Here is a 14,344-nt window from a genome sequence, read left to right on the forward strand (position 1 = left end):
GGTGTCTGTCGTGGTTCCATGGAGATGTGTAGGGACACTTCAACATGACTAAGGCCACTTAAAGCCAAACCACACCCATGCCCAGTCTTGGGCATGTTTAAATGTCCCTACGCATCTCTGCAGACCTGCGACAGGCAATCTTCCTCACTTGAGTTTTTCTTTTTGGAAAACGTGCATCCTGATTGGTTGCCAGGCAGTGGTAGGACACACGGTTTAAGAATCAGGCCCTAACTGTGTAATTGAAATCAATATCAACATCAAACTTTGCTAGCTCTGATGTGCATCCCAATGCCTTACTTAATACTGTTAAAAAATCCTAGTTTATTTTTTAATCTGTCTTTTGTGTTCAAATATGTATGTATTTAGCCAGGGATAGCTCTAGAACAGTGGTTGCCAACCCTGTCTTTGAGGACCACCAGGCCAATTGGGTTTTCAGGTTAGCCCTAATGAATATGCATGAGAGAAATTTGCATATAATGGAAGTGACAGGCATGCAAATCCGCTCCATGCATATTCATTAGGGCTATCCTGAAAACCCAATTGGCCTGGTGGTCCTCCAGGAGAGGGTTGGGAACCACTGATCTAAAATATCTTAACTCTCAAAACAAAGCAGATCTTTTGTTTTTGAATTTCTCAGCAAACACAATGTAAACATGATTATTGCAGGTGTACGATCTTGTGTCTGAGTAAGAGGAACTGATGTTTTAGCCATCATGCTGGAAGCAGCATAAAATGAAATTTGCTTTTGTTGATGCCTCTAAAACAGGGATACCCCAAAGAAAACCACAGTATGATGGTTGAAACATTGGTTCCACCTACTCAGATGTAGCAAGATTGTACAACTGCAACAATCATATCGTCAGTCAAGGAAACCTAGGAGAACCATGTAAACATGCAGAGTTATTCCTGATCATAAGGTCCTGACTAACCTGATGTCACACACCCTGTATCCTCTGTCCTGGAAGCCACAATTGCCAAATCTGTCACCTTTAGAATTCACTTCTCTGAAGCAAACATCTTGAGCTGCTTTTGCCTCTGCAAAGAGAAGATATAAAAATAGATGTTCAAGGTCTGTTTTAACACACAAAATATCATGAATCTGCCTACATGAGCTACAGCCAAAGAATATCAGTTTCTTATTCTTGATTGCTTTCCTTCCTGCTAGTCTATAGGGGACAGGCAGGACCAAACAATGGGAGAGATGCCAAGGATGAACCTGACCAAAGAGTGAGACTTAAAACCTGGAAGAATGAAATTTTTCAGATGGTGTGTCTGGAGTATAAACCTAAAAATGTATAAGTGTAATAGCGAATGTTGCACTCCTGTAACAGATGTTCTCAGTAGACAGCAGGATACAACAGCCATACATATGGGTGACATCACAGCTGTCAAATAGCTCAGATTGACCTTTACAAAGGTTTCTGAGCATGCATAGTAGGTTCCTGCCTGAATATCTCCATTTGAACATTCCATTCCTTTCAGTTAATACTTGCATGTATAGAGCTCTAGCCAAAGAAAAGTTAATTTCAACCAAGGGATGGGTAGGGTGGGATTATGTGGCTGTTGTGTGCAACATTTGCTTTCTCCATGGACAATAATAGACAACAGCCTCACATATAGAGATTCCAAAGCTAAGGGTTGCTGAATCCTGACTAGGAGCAATCTGATACACAAGGAGGAGATGGCAGGTTGAAGTTCATTAAAAGACTTCTTGGTAATACTTGATAAAGAAATAGTATGGAACTGATTAACAACATAATGACAGCAAAATATGTGAAGGGAGCTCCAGGTGGCTACCTCACAAATATCTATTAAAGGTACAGGATGGAAATATGTAAGGGAAACTGTAGTAGGTCTCATGGGTAAGTATTCGAGGGTCAGGAGAAACATAACAAGAAGCGTAACAAAATAATATATAGACTGCTAACAAATCAGAAAGAATTTAGTGGGATCCCTTAGAGGGTTAAGCCAAGGGAACCTGTTACCAGGAGTGGGATCCCTAGGATAGTAGATTTGGGGGTGGGTCAGTAGAGTGGGCAGACCTGATGGGCTATGGCCCTTATCTGCCATCATCTTCTATGTTTCTATGTCTCAGTTTGTTAGAAGCCATTAACAGGAACAACTGAGATGAATTGGTTGATATGTGTTCCTGAGGCAAATTTGGAGGTGTTTCAGTGTCCAATACAATTAGGGTTACAGTCTCTGAAGTCATATGTGGCGACAGAAATAAAGTTGGCAAGATGACTGGATGATTGATATGAAAAGGAGAAACTACCATACACAGGAACTCAGGATGTGTATGAAAAAGAACATTGCAAGATAGAATTGTAGATAGGGATGGTAATGTATGAGAGCTCGCAGTGTAACTATGCATGTGGCTAAAGTAATTGCCAAGGACAACAAAGTTTTTCCCTCAGAGCGGCTCCAGCTGCCGAGTAGCACACCTGGAAGAAAAGCGGGTCCACTTCTGAAGGTAACATTGGCGAGTGGACTCCTTCCGAGAAGCCTCCAGAACATCCAGCACAGGCTGGGAGAACTGGAACGAGGGCATTAAGTCTCGAAGAACCAAGCTGTTAAGTACAGAGACTGGAGGTTTGGATGAAGCAGAGAACCCTCTGTGTAAGCAGAGAAGAAAAAACAGGCAGAGGAAGAGGCTCCCTGGAACTGAGTTGCAACAGAAGGGAGAACCAAGGCTGTAGGGGCCACCGAGGAGCTATCAGAATCATGGTGACATGCGAATACTTGAGCTTGACAAGAGTCTTCAGAATCAGAGGGAACGGAGGGAACGCATACAGGAACTTGTTCGTCCAATCATAGTAACATAGTAGATGATGGCAGATAAAGACCCGAATGGTCCATCCAGTCTGCCCAACCTGATTCAATTAAATTTTAAATTTTTTCTTCTTAGCTATTTCTGGGCAAGAATCCAAAGCTTTACCCGGTACTGTGCTTGGGTTCCAACTGCCGAAATCTCTGTTAAGACTTACTCCAGCCCATCTACAACCTCCCAGCCATTGAAGCCCTCCCCAGCCCATCCTCTACCAAAAGGCCATATACAGATACAGACCGTCTGCCCAGTACTGGCCTTAGTTCAATATTTAATATTATTTTCTGATTCTAAATCCTCTGTGTTCATCCCACGCTTCTTTAAACTCATTCACAGTTTTACTCTCCACCACCTCTCTCAGGATCGCATTTCAGGCATCCACTACCCTCTCCATAAAGTAGAATTTCCTAACATTGCCCCTGAATCTACCACCCCTCAACCTCAAATTATGTCCTCTGGTTTTACCATTTTCCTTTCTCTGGAAAATATTTTGTTCTACGTTAATACCCTTCAAGTATTTGAACGTCTGAATCATATCTCCCTTGTCTCTCCTTTCCTCTAGGGTATACATATTCAGGGTTTCCAGTCTCTCCTCATACGTCTTCTGGCGCAAGCCTCCTATCATTTTCGTCGCCCTCCTCTGGACAGCCTCAAGTCTTCTTACATCCTTCGCCAGATACGGTCTCCAAAACTGAACACAATACTCCAAGTGGGGCCTTATCAATGACCTGTACAGGGGCATCAACACCTTCTTCCTTCTACTGACTACGACTCTCTTTATACAGCCCAGCATCCTTCTGGCAGCAGCCACTGCCTTGTCACACTGTTTTTTCACCTTTAGATCTTCGGACACTATCACTCCAAGGTCCCTCTCCCCGTCCGTGCATATCAGCTTCTCTCCTCCCAGCATATACGGTTCCTTCCTATTATTAATCCCCAAATGCATTACTCTACATTTCTTTGCATTGAATTTTAGTTGCCAGGCATTAGACCAATCCTCTAAATTTTTGCAGATCCTTTTTCATATTTTTCCACTCCCTCTTCGGTGTCTACTCTGTTACAAATCTTAGTATCATCTGCAAAAAGGCACACTTTTCCTTCTAATCCTTCAGCAATGTCACTCACAAACATATTGAACAGGATTGGCCCCAGCACCGAACCCTGAGTGACTCCACTACTCACCTTTCCTTCCTTCGAGCGACTTCCATTAACCACCACCCTCTGGCGTCTGTCCAACAGCCAGTTTCTGACCCAGTTCACCACTTTGGGTCCTAACTTCAGCCCTTCAAGTTTGTTCAACAGCCTCCTATGTGGAACTGTATCAAAGGCTTTGCTGAAATCCAAATAAATTACATCTAGCTTATGTCCTCGATCCAGCTCTCTGGTCACCCAATCAAAAAATTCAATCAGGTTCGTTTGGCACGATTTACCTTTTGTAAAGCCATGTTGCCTCGGATCCTGTAACCCATTAGATTCAAGGAAGTACACTATCCTTTCTTTCAGCAACACTTCCATTATTTTTCCAACAACTGAAGTGAGGCTCACCGGCCTGTAGTTTCCTGCTTCATCCCTGAGACCACTTTTATGAATAGGGACCACATCCGCTCTACTCCAATACCCAGGAATCACTCCCGTCTCCAGAGATTTGTTGAACAAGTCTTTAATAGGACTCACCAGAACCTCTCTGAGCTCCCTCAGTATCCTGGGATGGATCCCGTCTGGTCCCATCGCTTTGTCCACCTTCAGTTTTTCAAATTGCTCATAAACACCCTCCTCCGTGAATGGCGCAGAATCTACTCCATTTTCTCATGTAATTTTGCCAGACAATCTCGGTCCTTCTCCAGGATTTTCTTCTGTGAACACAGAACAGAAGTATTTGTTTAGCACATTTGCTTTCTCCTCATCACTCTCCACGTATTGGTTCCCAGCATCTTTAGCCAGCAATTCCATTTTTTCATCTTCCTCCTTTCACTAATATATCTGAAAAAATTTTTGTCTCCCTTTTTTACATTTTTAGCCATTTGTTCTTCCGTTAGTGCTTTTGCCAAACATATCTCTCTCTTGGCTTCTTTCAGTTTCAGCCTGTAGTCCTTTCTGCTCTCCTCTTCTTGGGTTTTTTTATATTTCACGAACGCCAACTCTTTCACCTTTATTTTCTCAGCCACTAGGTTGGAGAACCATATCGGCTTCCTTTTTCTCTTGTTTTTACTGATTTTCTTCACAAAAAGGTCCGTAGCCATTTTTATCGCTTCTTTCAGCTTAGACCACTGTCTTTCCACTTCTCTTATGTCCTCTCATCCTAACAGCTCTTTCTTCAGGTACTCTCCCATTGCATTAAAGTCTGTACGTTTGAAATCTAGGACTTTAAGTATTGTGCAGCCGCTCTCCACTTTAGCCGTTATATCAAACCAAACAGTTTGATGATCGCTACTTCCCAAGTGAGCACCTCCTCGAACATTAGAGATACTCTCTCCATTTGTGAGGACCAGATCCAATATCGATTTTTCCCTTGTGGGTTCCGTCACCATTTGTCTGAGCAGAGCCTCTTGAAAGGCATCCACAATCTCCCTATTTCTTTCCAATTCCGCAGACGGAACATTCCAATCCGCATCCGGCAGGTTGAAATCTCCCAACAGCAGAACCTCCTCTTTCCTTCCAAACTTTTGGATATCCATAATCAGATCCTTATCAATTTGCTGCGATTGAGTCGGAGGTCTGTAGACTACACCCATGTAGATAGAAGTTCCATCTTCTCTTTTCAGAGCGATTCATATCGCTTCTTCCTCTCCCCAGGTCCCTTGCATTTCGGTCGCTTGGATATTGATCTTTACATAGAGCGCTACTCTCCTCCACCTTTTTGACCATCTCCCTTTTTCGTATGGATTTTTGTTTCGTTTCACTTTCCATTGCAATACTAAGAAATGAGTTGCTGATATTGTTTATGTTACAGTCTTTACTACTATCACATCTTTTCTTTTGCCGGGGGTGGTCTCTATAATTGTCCTTCGTACATACACCACCCCCACCTTCTAGTTTAAATGCCTAGAAAAATATTGTCTAAATTTCTCTGCAAGGTTTCTCTTTCCTGTTGTAGTAATATGTAGCCCATCAATGCAATATAGCTTCTTGTCCTTCCATATATTTCCCCATCCTCCTGTGTACCTGAAGCCTTCTTGATGACACCAGGCTTTGAGCCATCTATTAAAGTCCTCTGTGTTTTTCACTCTTTGCTCTCCCTTTCCATATGCAGGCAGTATTTCAGAAAAAGCTAAAGTCTTTACAAAGGTTTCACGCCCTCATCAAGCTCTCGAAAAGCTTTCTGTGCTGGAAATGTGGAGTTGTTGGCCAGGTCATTTGTTCCCAGATGGATAACAACATCAGTGTTAAAATCCTTAGTTTCTTCCTTAATTATAGTCTGTATTTGCCTGGAACTCCTGCTAGCTGAGGATCCTGGAAGATATTTCACTATTTTGGTCTCCCTCGCCTTGTGTTCCAAGGTTAATGCCTCTGATGATGGAATTCCCCCAACAGTAATAGTTTTCTGTTTTTGGCCTTTTTATTTGTGCTTAGGGTTCGCTTGTTCTCTTGAGTTACCTTCATTGGTTCCAGTCCCACCTCCCTTCTGTTTTCTTGAGTATCGCAGTGCACTAGTAGAGCGAAGGAATTCTGTAGAGGTAATATTTGTGAAGGTGGATGTTTCTGTGTTACATGTAGCAGTCTTCCTGAGCCTACTGTGACCCATTTATTCCTGAGCTGTTTTGTTCTTTGAGGTAGAGGTGGTAAGTTGGTATGATTTTGTGGAGTGATGGAAGCTGCTTTAATTGTATTCAATTACTGTTTAAGTTTGCAGAGCTCCTCCTTAATACTAGCAAGTTGAAGACAGATGGGGCAAGCCTTAAGCCTCCAAATAGTATGTCTTGGAATTAAAGCACCACAGTGATTGCATAGAATAAAGGTCATCTTGATTGGTTGTGAAGTGACTTGATTTGAGTAGTCCTGATTATTTGGATCTCTATATATGAAAAGTGGTCCCTGGGGTTGGTGGGACTATAAGTCATTACCCTTATTCCTATGAAGGGAAAGGGAAAGAGGAAATAGATTTAACAGAAGAAAGAGAAGGATTTATATTTTTGTACTTTTTTGTTGGTTTTTTTTAAAGTAAGAAACAGGGAGGAGAAGAGCAATTAAGCAGATATAATGCTGTAAAACAGTGAAAAGAGCAGAATATGAAATGCTGAGTAACTTAGCTTTTAGAAATTCACAGGGCAGCCTTGTTCACAGCACTGTCCCAAAGATAATGCAGTTAACCTTAAAAGTAAATCAGAGCCCCTCCCTTCTCCACCTAATCAGCATACACAATGGCTAAAAACTAGTAAATTTTTATCAAGTTTTTATCAATCAAGAAGGAAGGCATCCGCCTCGATCCTGAGAGGAGTGTAAACCCTGGAGCAGAAGTGGGGCAACTTGTGATTGAGGGGGAACGCGAACAGATTGATGTCCGGAGTCCCCCAACAAGCAAACACCTGATGCAGGGTCACGGAGTGGAGGGACCACTCGTGAGGCTGCAGAAGATGACTCAACTTGTCTGCCAGACAGTTCCGCTGGCCCTGAATGTAGACCGCCCGAATGAATATGTTGCAGTGGATGGCCCAATCCCAGAGCTGCATTGCCTCTTGGCACAGGGACCCGGACCCCGTGCCCCCCTGTTTGTTGATATAATACATGGCGACCTGGTTGTCCGTGCAAACTAGCACCACCCGGTCACGAAGAAGGTGACAAAAGGCTTTCAGAGCGAGGAAAATCGCCCAAAGCTCCAGAAGATTGATGTGACAAAGGCGGTCGGCACGGGACAAAGACCCTGGGTGCGCAGACTGTCCAGATGAGCCCTCCAAGCATAGGTCGATGAGTCCGTCGTGAGGACCTTTTGCGGAGGAGGAGCATGGAACAGAAAACCTCTGGAGAGATTGGAAGAGAGCATCCACCAACGGAGAGACCTCCTCAACAAAGGAGTCACGACAATGCATCGGGAGAGAGAATCCCAATCCTGATTCCATTGGGACGCCAGAGTCCATTGAGGAACATGGAGGTGAAGTCTGGCAAAAGGAGTCATGTGAACCAAGGAGGCCATGTGACCTAGGAGAACCATCATGAGCCGAGCTGGCGCCGAGTGTAGATGGGTCACCCTTTGGCACAAACGGATTAGGGCCTCCTGACGAGGGAGAGGCAAGAAGGAGTGGAGACGAACTGTGTCCAGGACCGCTCCGATGAACTTGAGAGACTGGGTCGAGCATAGGTGAGACTTGGGAAAGTTCACCTCGAAGCCGAGACTCTAAAGGAGCAAGATGATTGGACTCGTCGCTTGCAGGACTTTGTTACGAGAAGACGCTTTGATTAACCAGTCGTCGAGGTAGGGAAACACCTGCAGGCCGTGGAGGGGCAGGGCCACAGCCACCACGACCAGACATATTGTGAAAACCCTCGGAGAGGCCGCCAGGCCGAAGGGAAGAACACGATACTGGAGATGGAGATTCCCCACCCGGAATCTCAAATACCGGCGAAAGGCCGGGTGTATCGGAATGTGTGTGTACGCCTCCTTGAGGTCCAGTGAGCACAGCCAGTCCCCCTCGTCCAAGAGAGGATACAACGTGGGAAGGGTGAGCATTCTGAATCGTTCCCGGACCAGAAACTTGTTCAGAGCACGGAGGTCCAGGATCGGACGCAGATCCCCTGTCTTCTTGGGTACCAGAAAGTACCGGGAATAAAATCCGGAGTTCCACTGCTCCAGAGGAACCTCCTCAACCGCCCCAAGGCGAAAAAGAGCCTGAGCTTCCTGTAGGAGGAGGGGAAGCTGAGACTGAGCAGAAGGAAACTCTCTTGGAGGCAAGTCCGGGGGTACGCGACTGAAGTGGAGGGAGTACCCCTCCCGGATGATAGACAGGACCCAACTGTCGGAGGTAAGATTCTCCCACTGGGTTTAGAAATGATGGAGACGACCCCCAATGGGGAGGGGGGAAGGCTCCAGGAGGAAAGGAGCCCGAAGGCTCGGACTGGAATTGTCAAAAGGACAGCCTGGTCTTCGTCGGGGCCAGCGGCTGAGTCTTAGCTTGACGTTGCTGCTGCTGCAGGGCCATTTCGAAGGAGGCCTAGAGAAAGCAGGAGTGGATTTTTGTGGATACCTCCGGAGATGAATTTTATATGGGCAAGCCGGAGGGGCCTTAGGTTTAAGTTTCATTAGAGATACAAAGGACCACTTGTGGTCTGAGAGGCGCTTCGTGGCCACCTCGATGGAATCATCGAAGAGCTCATGACCCACACACGGGAGATTGGCAAGGCGATCCTGTAGATTCGGATCCATATCCACAATCTGGAGCCAAGTGAGGCGACGCATGGCGATCGCAAAGGCTGTAACTCTCGAGGACAATTCAAAGGCGTCGTAAGAGGCCTGAAACATATACAGGCGGAGTTGGGAGAGGTCTCCTCGAGGAGACGAAACTCCTGACGCCGAGGCTCTGGTACGACCTCCTGGAACGAGCGGAGGGCATTTATACAGAACCGGAGGTAGGACATGAAGATGAAATTGCCATCATCGAATTTTGATAAAGGTGGTGACCAAATTTGTCCATTGTACAGCCCTCCCTGCCCAGAGGGACAGCAGTGTAAACCTTCGAGGGGTTAGACTTCTTCAAGGAAGACTCAACCACCAAGGATTGGTGGGAAAGCTGAGCACTTTCAAACCCTTTAAGCGGGATAGTCCGGTAACAGGACTCCAACTTGGAGGGAATAGCCGTGACAGCATACGGCGTCTCCAGGTTCCGGAGAAACGTCTGCCGGAGATCCTGATGCAATGGAAGGCGAAGCGCCCCGCGAGGCGATTTGTCAACTCCCATTTCCGACAGGTATTCCTGGGTAAAGCAGGAGTCGGCCTGAAGATCCAAGTTCAAAGCTCTGCCCATGTCAGAGATGAACCGAGAAAAGGAGGAGGTCCGAGAAGAAGATTCATCCTCCGGGGGAGACTCCGATCGAGACCGGGGTGCAGCCGAGAAAGCGGGAGAAACTTCCCTGGAATAGTAAGCCGGAGCCTCAGAGTCCCGTGAACGGGAGACCGAAGAGGTTGAACTAAGCTGTGTAGGGGGTGTCGAGGAACGGCCCCGCGCCATATGGACTGGGGAAGGCCCCGGGGACCGAGGAAATCACTGAGAAAGCCTCAGAGAAAACGGTGTATAGGAAAAATCCCCAACTGGTTTCGAAGCAGTCCCTGTAGAAGTTAGCAAGCGCCTCGATGGGGAACAAACACTAGAGTCCAACTCGAGGACAAGCGTGTGTCTAGACGGTTTCGAGGTCGGAGACCTGCCCCGCCAGGGCTGGTAAGCACAGGGCCGTTTAGAAGAGGCAAGCCTCGCCGCAGTAGCAGGGGAAAAAGTGGCCCCCAGCTTGGACCCCTGAAAAGTCACCGGTGACTCAGGAGAGGAAGACCTGCTCAAGGGCAGCCAACGAGTCTTACGGTTGAGGCCACGAGAGACAAGGGGACGCTCAGGCTGGTCAGACCGCAACTGGGTCGAGACCGCGGTCAAAGGCATCAAAGTCGGGACTAGTTGGCTTACCACCGAGGAAAATTGTGTGGTAATAACAACCTTAAGCATGTCCTCGAACATAGGCACCAAGACCAAAGGTAGGTGGGTCGGAGGTGCAGCAGTGCGCTCCTTTGGGGGCGACCTCGAGGAAGAGTATTCCCTACGTGAGGAGGCACGCTTAGATTGATGTCTCGAAGATGCCGATGAGGCGGCGCTAACATGAGACTCCGAGGTAGGCTTCTTCGCTGGCATACCTGAGGAGGAAAGAGGAGACTTACCCGAAGCAGGAGTAGCAGGAGGGGCCAAGGCTGGAGCCTTCAAGGCCAAGTTACCCAAGGGCGTCGAGGCCAAGCTCGAGGCCAGTCCCGCAGGATCCATGGGGCCTAAGAGTTGGAGAATCTTGGCCACCCGTCTATGAAGAGCCCGCGGTTGTAAAGTCGCACAACGGGGACACGACTCAGTGCGGTGCTCTGCACCCAGGCACTCCACACACTAACGATGAGGATCGGTGATGGAGATAACCCGGTTGCACTTAGTGCAGTGTTTAAATCCGGAAAGAGGCAGGGACATAAGAAAAAGGAGAGGCCAGGCAGCCAAAGTAAGACCGGGAACCCGGTCAAAAATATACGAACTGAAAAAAAATGAAAATAACGAAAATGAAAGACGTGAGCACAGCGACTCAAGAGAAATAAACCAAATAAGCCGCAGTGCAAGAGGGACAATGAGATCGCACGAAGCAAAGGAGCAGTGCTTCTGGCTCCGCGGAAAACAGAGAACTGAGGACACGCTGAGGAGACGCATGCCCTAGGCAGGGCGGGAGGGGCACACGCGCGGGCCAATCGCAAGCCTGAAGGTCTTCGAGCAAGTCTGCTTGCGAAAACGTCTGCTAGGGGGCTCCATTGGTGACGTCACCCACATGTAGAGAATATGCTGCCTGCTTGTCCTGGGATAATATAATCCTCTTTTCATTCAGCCCAGTTATCTTGACATATACAAACCTCATTCAGATTTCAGACATGGATTCTCTCCCTCCCTGGGGCTATGAATATTACTTTGTATCCCAAGTCTTCTGCACCCAAATTCCATTTTTAAAAATAATTATGGTTTCAATTATCCCTCTTTCTTCTCTCTGTCCAAACTCCAGCCTCACAAAAAATAGTCCACAAAGGCACCACTCTTACTTGAGCCAAAGATAGCCTGGCACTGTGCATCGTAGGTCTGGCATATGCCATTGTAGCAATAGGCCTTGTTGTTCTGACACGGGTGCCCATCCTGGATGAAGACATCAGGCTGGCAGAAGGGAGATGATCCATTGCAGTATTCTGGGAGATCGCATTCACTAATGCTCATCCTGCATATGGAGCCTCCAGGAAGGAACTGTGGGAAAAGAAAGATGACTTACAAGAACAGCGAGTTTCGGCAAAGTACAGCTAGAGGCTGGGAGATGAAAATGTGGCAGCAGCTTAATGACCATTACATTTAACTTTCCAGACAGCACTGTCCTGCTTACTGATTTATGTAGATTTTATATGTTTCTTTTTCTAGCAATACTATGTGGAAAAGAGATTTTGTTCAGTAAGCTTTTGCTTCATTGCCCTAGAACACGGGTAGGCAATTCCGGTCCTCAAGAGCCGGAGCCAGGTCAGGTTTTCAGGATCTCCACCATGAATATGTATGAGATGGATTTGCATGCACTGCCTCCTTGAGATGCAAATCTATCTCATGCATATTTATTGTGGATATCCTGAAAACTTGATCTGGCTCCTGCTCTCGAGGACCGGAATTACCTACCCCTGCTCTAGAACACAGGATGCCATCTCACCACACATATTCTGTTACACAGAGTGCTTCACTGCATTCATTTGTTGCACAACGCCACAATAAATGCCGAAACAAGTACACAGCAGATACACACATGCAAGGGCCTACCTGACAGTTTTTACAGCAGGCCCCAAATGCACATCCAGCCCTTGAGCGGAGTTTACATGTTCCTGGTTCACAGCATGGGTCATTTTCACATTCCTGTAAACATGCAACATTTTAAGATTAATCCATCAGAACGTATGAGATTAACAATGCAAACATCAAAATGAAGTCTTGCTTTATACAAGGATCTAGGAGTGATTCTGAGTTGGGAATCTGAAAAGATGGGGGGGGGGAGAAGGAGCCAATCATTTTTATCCTAGTCTTTAATCCAGCTTAGGTACAACTACTGCTAGATACCAACCTTTTCTGACCCACAGTCACATTCCTCCCCGGCATCCACTAGCTTGTTGCCACAATAAGGGGCACTATAGGCTTCATCAGGCCTGGGGATGTTCAGCAAGCAGTTTCCACCCTTGTTCAAGACCAGTTTCTCAAAGTCATCAGCACTGCAGCTGCTGAAGTTCTTGGAACCTCTATAGCACATAAAAACAGGAGAGACAAAGCACAAGTCTGCTAACAATTTATTTTTTAAAGGCAATTCTTCTTGATTAAATCTTTGGTCTTTATAAAGACTATTGAAATAATTATTAATCCTCAATAATGGGGGGGGCGTGGCTTGGACACGCATGAAGAAAGTCGTGTAATTGGAGAGCTCCGTTAAAAAGACCTTGAAAGATTAAATAAATTGTATGAAAACGGAAGATATTTTAAAATTTCACTGGTCCTATGAATAATAAAGAAGAAAAAAGGATGGCAACTGGTAAACAGAATAAAAACGACTTCGCTATATCAGGAAGTAGCAAAAGGGCAAAACCGGAGCAGGAGAGCAGGTTTAAAACTGACAGACACAGAAGTTATGAAAGAAGTTAAAAGAAATTAAAGAAATGCTTTCTATTATTACTAAAAAAAGTTACCGATTTAACAGAAGAGGTTTCAAATATAAATAAGAAGATGGATGTGCTTGAACTTAAAATCTAACAACTTAGAAGAAAGAATGCTGACAGTTGAAGAGGAAATCTATTATAGCCAAGCAGACAGGAAAAAAATTGAAATACTTATTAAAGACCTGGAAGATTATTCGAATCGTGAACGAAGAAGTAACATCCGTCTGATTGGCTTGCCGGAAGGAGCAGAAATAGGAAATCCTGTCACCTTCATTGAAAAATTACTTACCCAAGCTACTTCCATTTGCAAACGAAATTTCCCATAGAAATAGAAAGAGCACATAGAGTGCCGCTTAAAAAGAGCAGTAAACCAAGCAAGGACCAAGACCTTTTATATTTAAGCTATTGCGACACCAGCAGGCCATAGAAATATTACAACTGGCTAAGAAAAATAAAGGTTTGAAGTATCAGGATGCTTTTATACATCTAGTACCGGATTTCGCAAAAAATACAGCTGTTAAAAGAAAGAAGTTATTGGATTTAAGACCAAAGCTGAGAGAATTAGGAGCGAAGTTTGGATTGGTATACCCTGCTACTATGAAAGTGACTAATTGGAAACAAAACTTTATCTTTCAATGATCCAGAGAAATTAGAAAAATTTATTCAAAACCAGGAAGTACCAATGTCTTCTTAAATTGATTATCATATTTTTAGTTCATATACTATAGATAAATGAATATAATTAATTAATTATAACTAAGTTTGATAAAAAGGTATTATAAATTGATTTGAAAAACGATATAGAATGCAGTATATTCAATTCAAATATTCTACACTAACGATATTCAAAAATGGAACTCAAATGAAACCAAAATTCTAGGAAAAAAAAAAACAAAAAACTTTTATTAAAGGAATAAGTGAATGTTTTAAATATGAACCAAGTTTATTAAGGGAATATATGAATGTATTAAGGGAAAAATATAATATAATATTGAAGAATGATATTATAAGGAAAGATGTTCAGAAACACTCAATATTAATTAATAAATTATAAATAAATGATATATACTTTTAGAAAAAAGGAAAATACTTGGAAGATTACTTTATAATTTCATTGATATAATCTAATACAATAT

General features: G+C 44.7%; 1 protein-coding gene across 1 annotated transcript in view; it reads right to left on the reverse strand.

Moving 5' to 3' along the window:
• ADAM9 (ADAM metallopeptidase domain 9) overlaps positions 1-14,344 on the reverse strand; it is a 155,617-nt gene that overhangs the window by 62,785 nt on the left and 78,488 nt on the right. The window contains exons 12-15 of the mRNA XM_033948056.1: positions 12,626-12,797; positions 12,328-12,420; positions 11,580-11,775; positions 930-1,035 (exon numbers count right to left, since the gene is read on the reverse strand). Of these exons, the coding sequence (XP_033803947.1) occupies positions 930-1,035; positions 11,580-11,775; positions 12,328-12,420; positions 12,626-12,797 (567 nt within the window). The remainder of the gene's footprint in view (positions 1-929; positions 1,036-11,579; positions 11,776-12,327; positions 12,421-12,625; positions 12,798-14,344) is intronic.

The sequence above is a fragment of the Geotrypetes seraphini genome, chromosome 6 (assembly GCF_902459505.1).
Source record: "Geotrypetes seraphini chromosome 6, aGeoSer1.1, whole genome shotgun sequence".
NCBI classification, from domain to species: domain Eukaryota; kingdom Metazoa; phylum Chordata; class Amphibia; order Gymnophiona; family Dermophiidae; genus Geotrypetes; species Geotrypetes seraphini.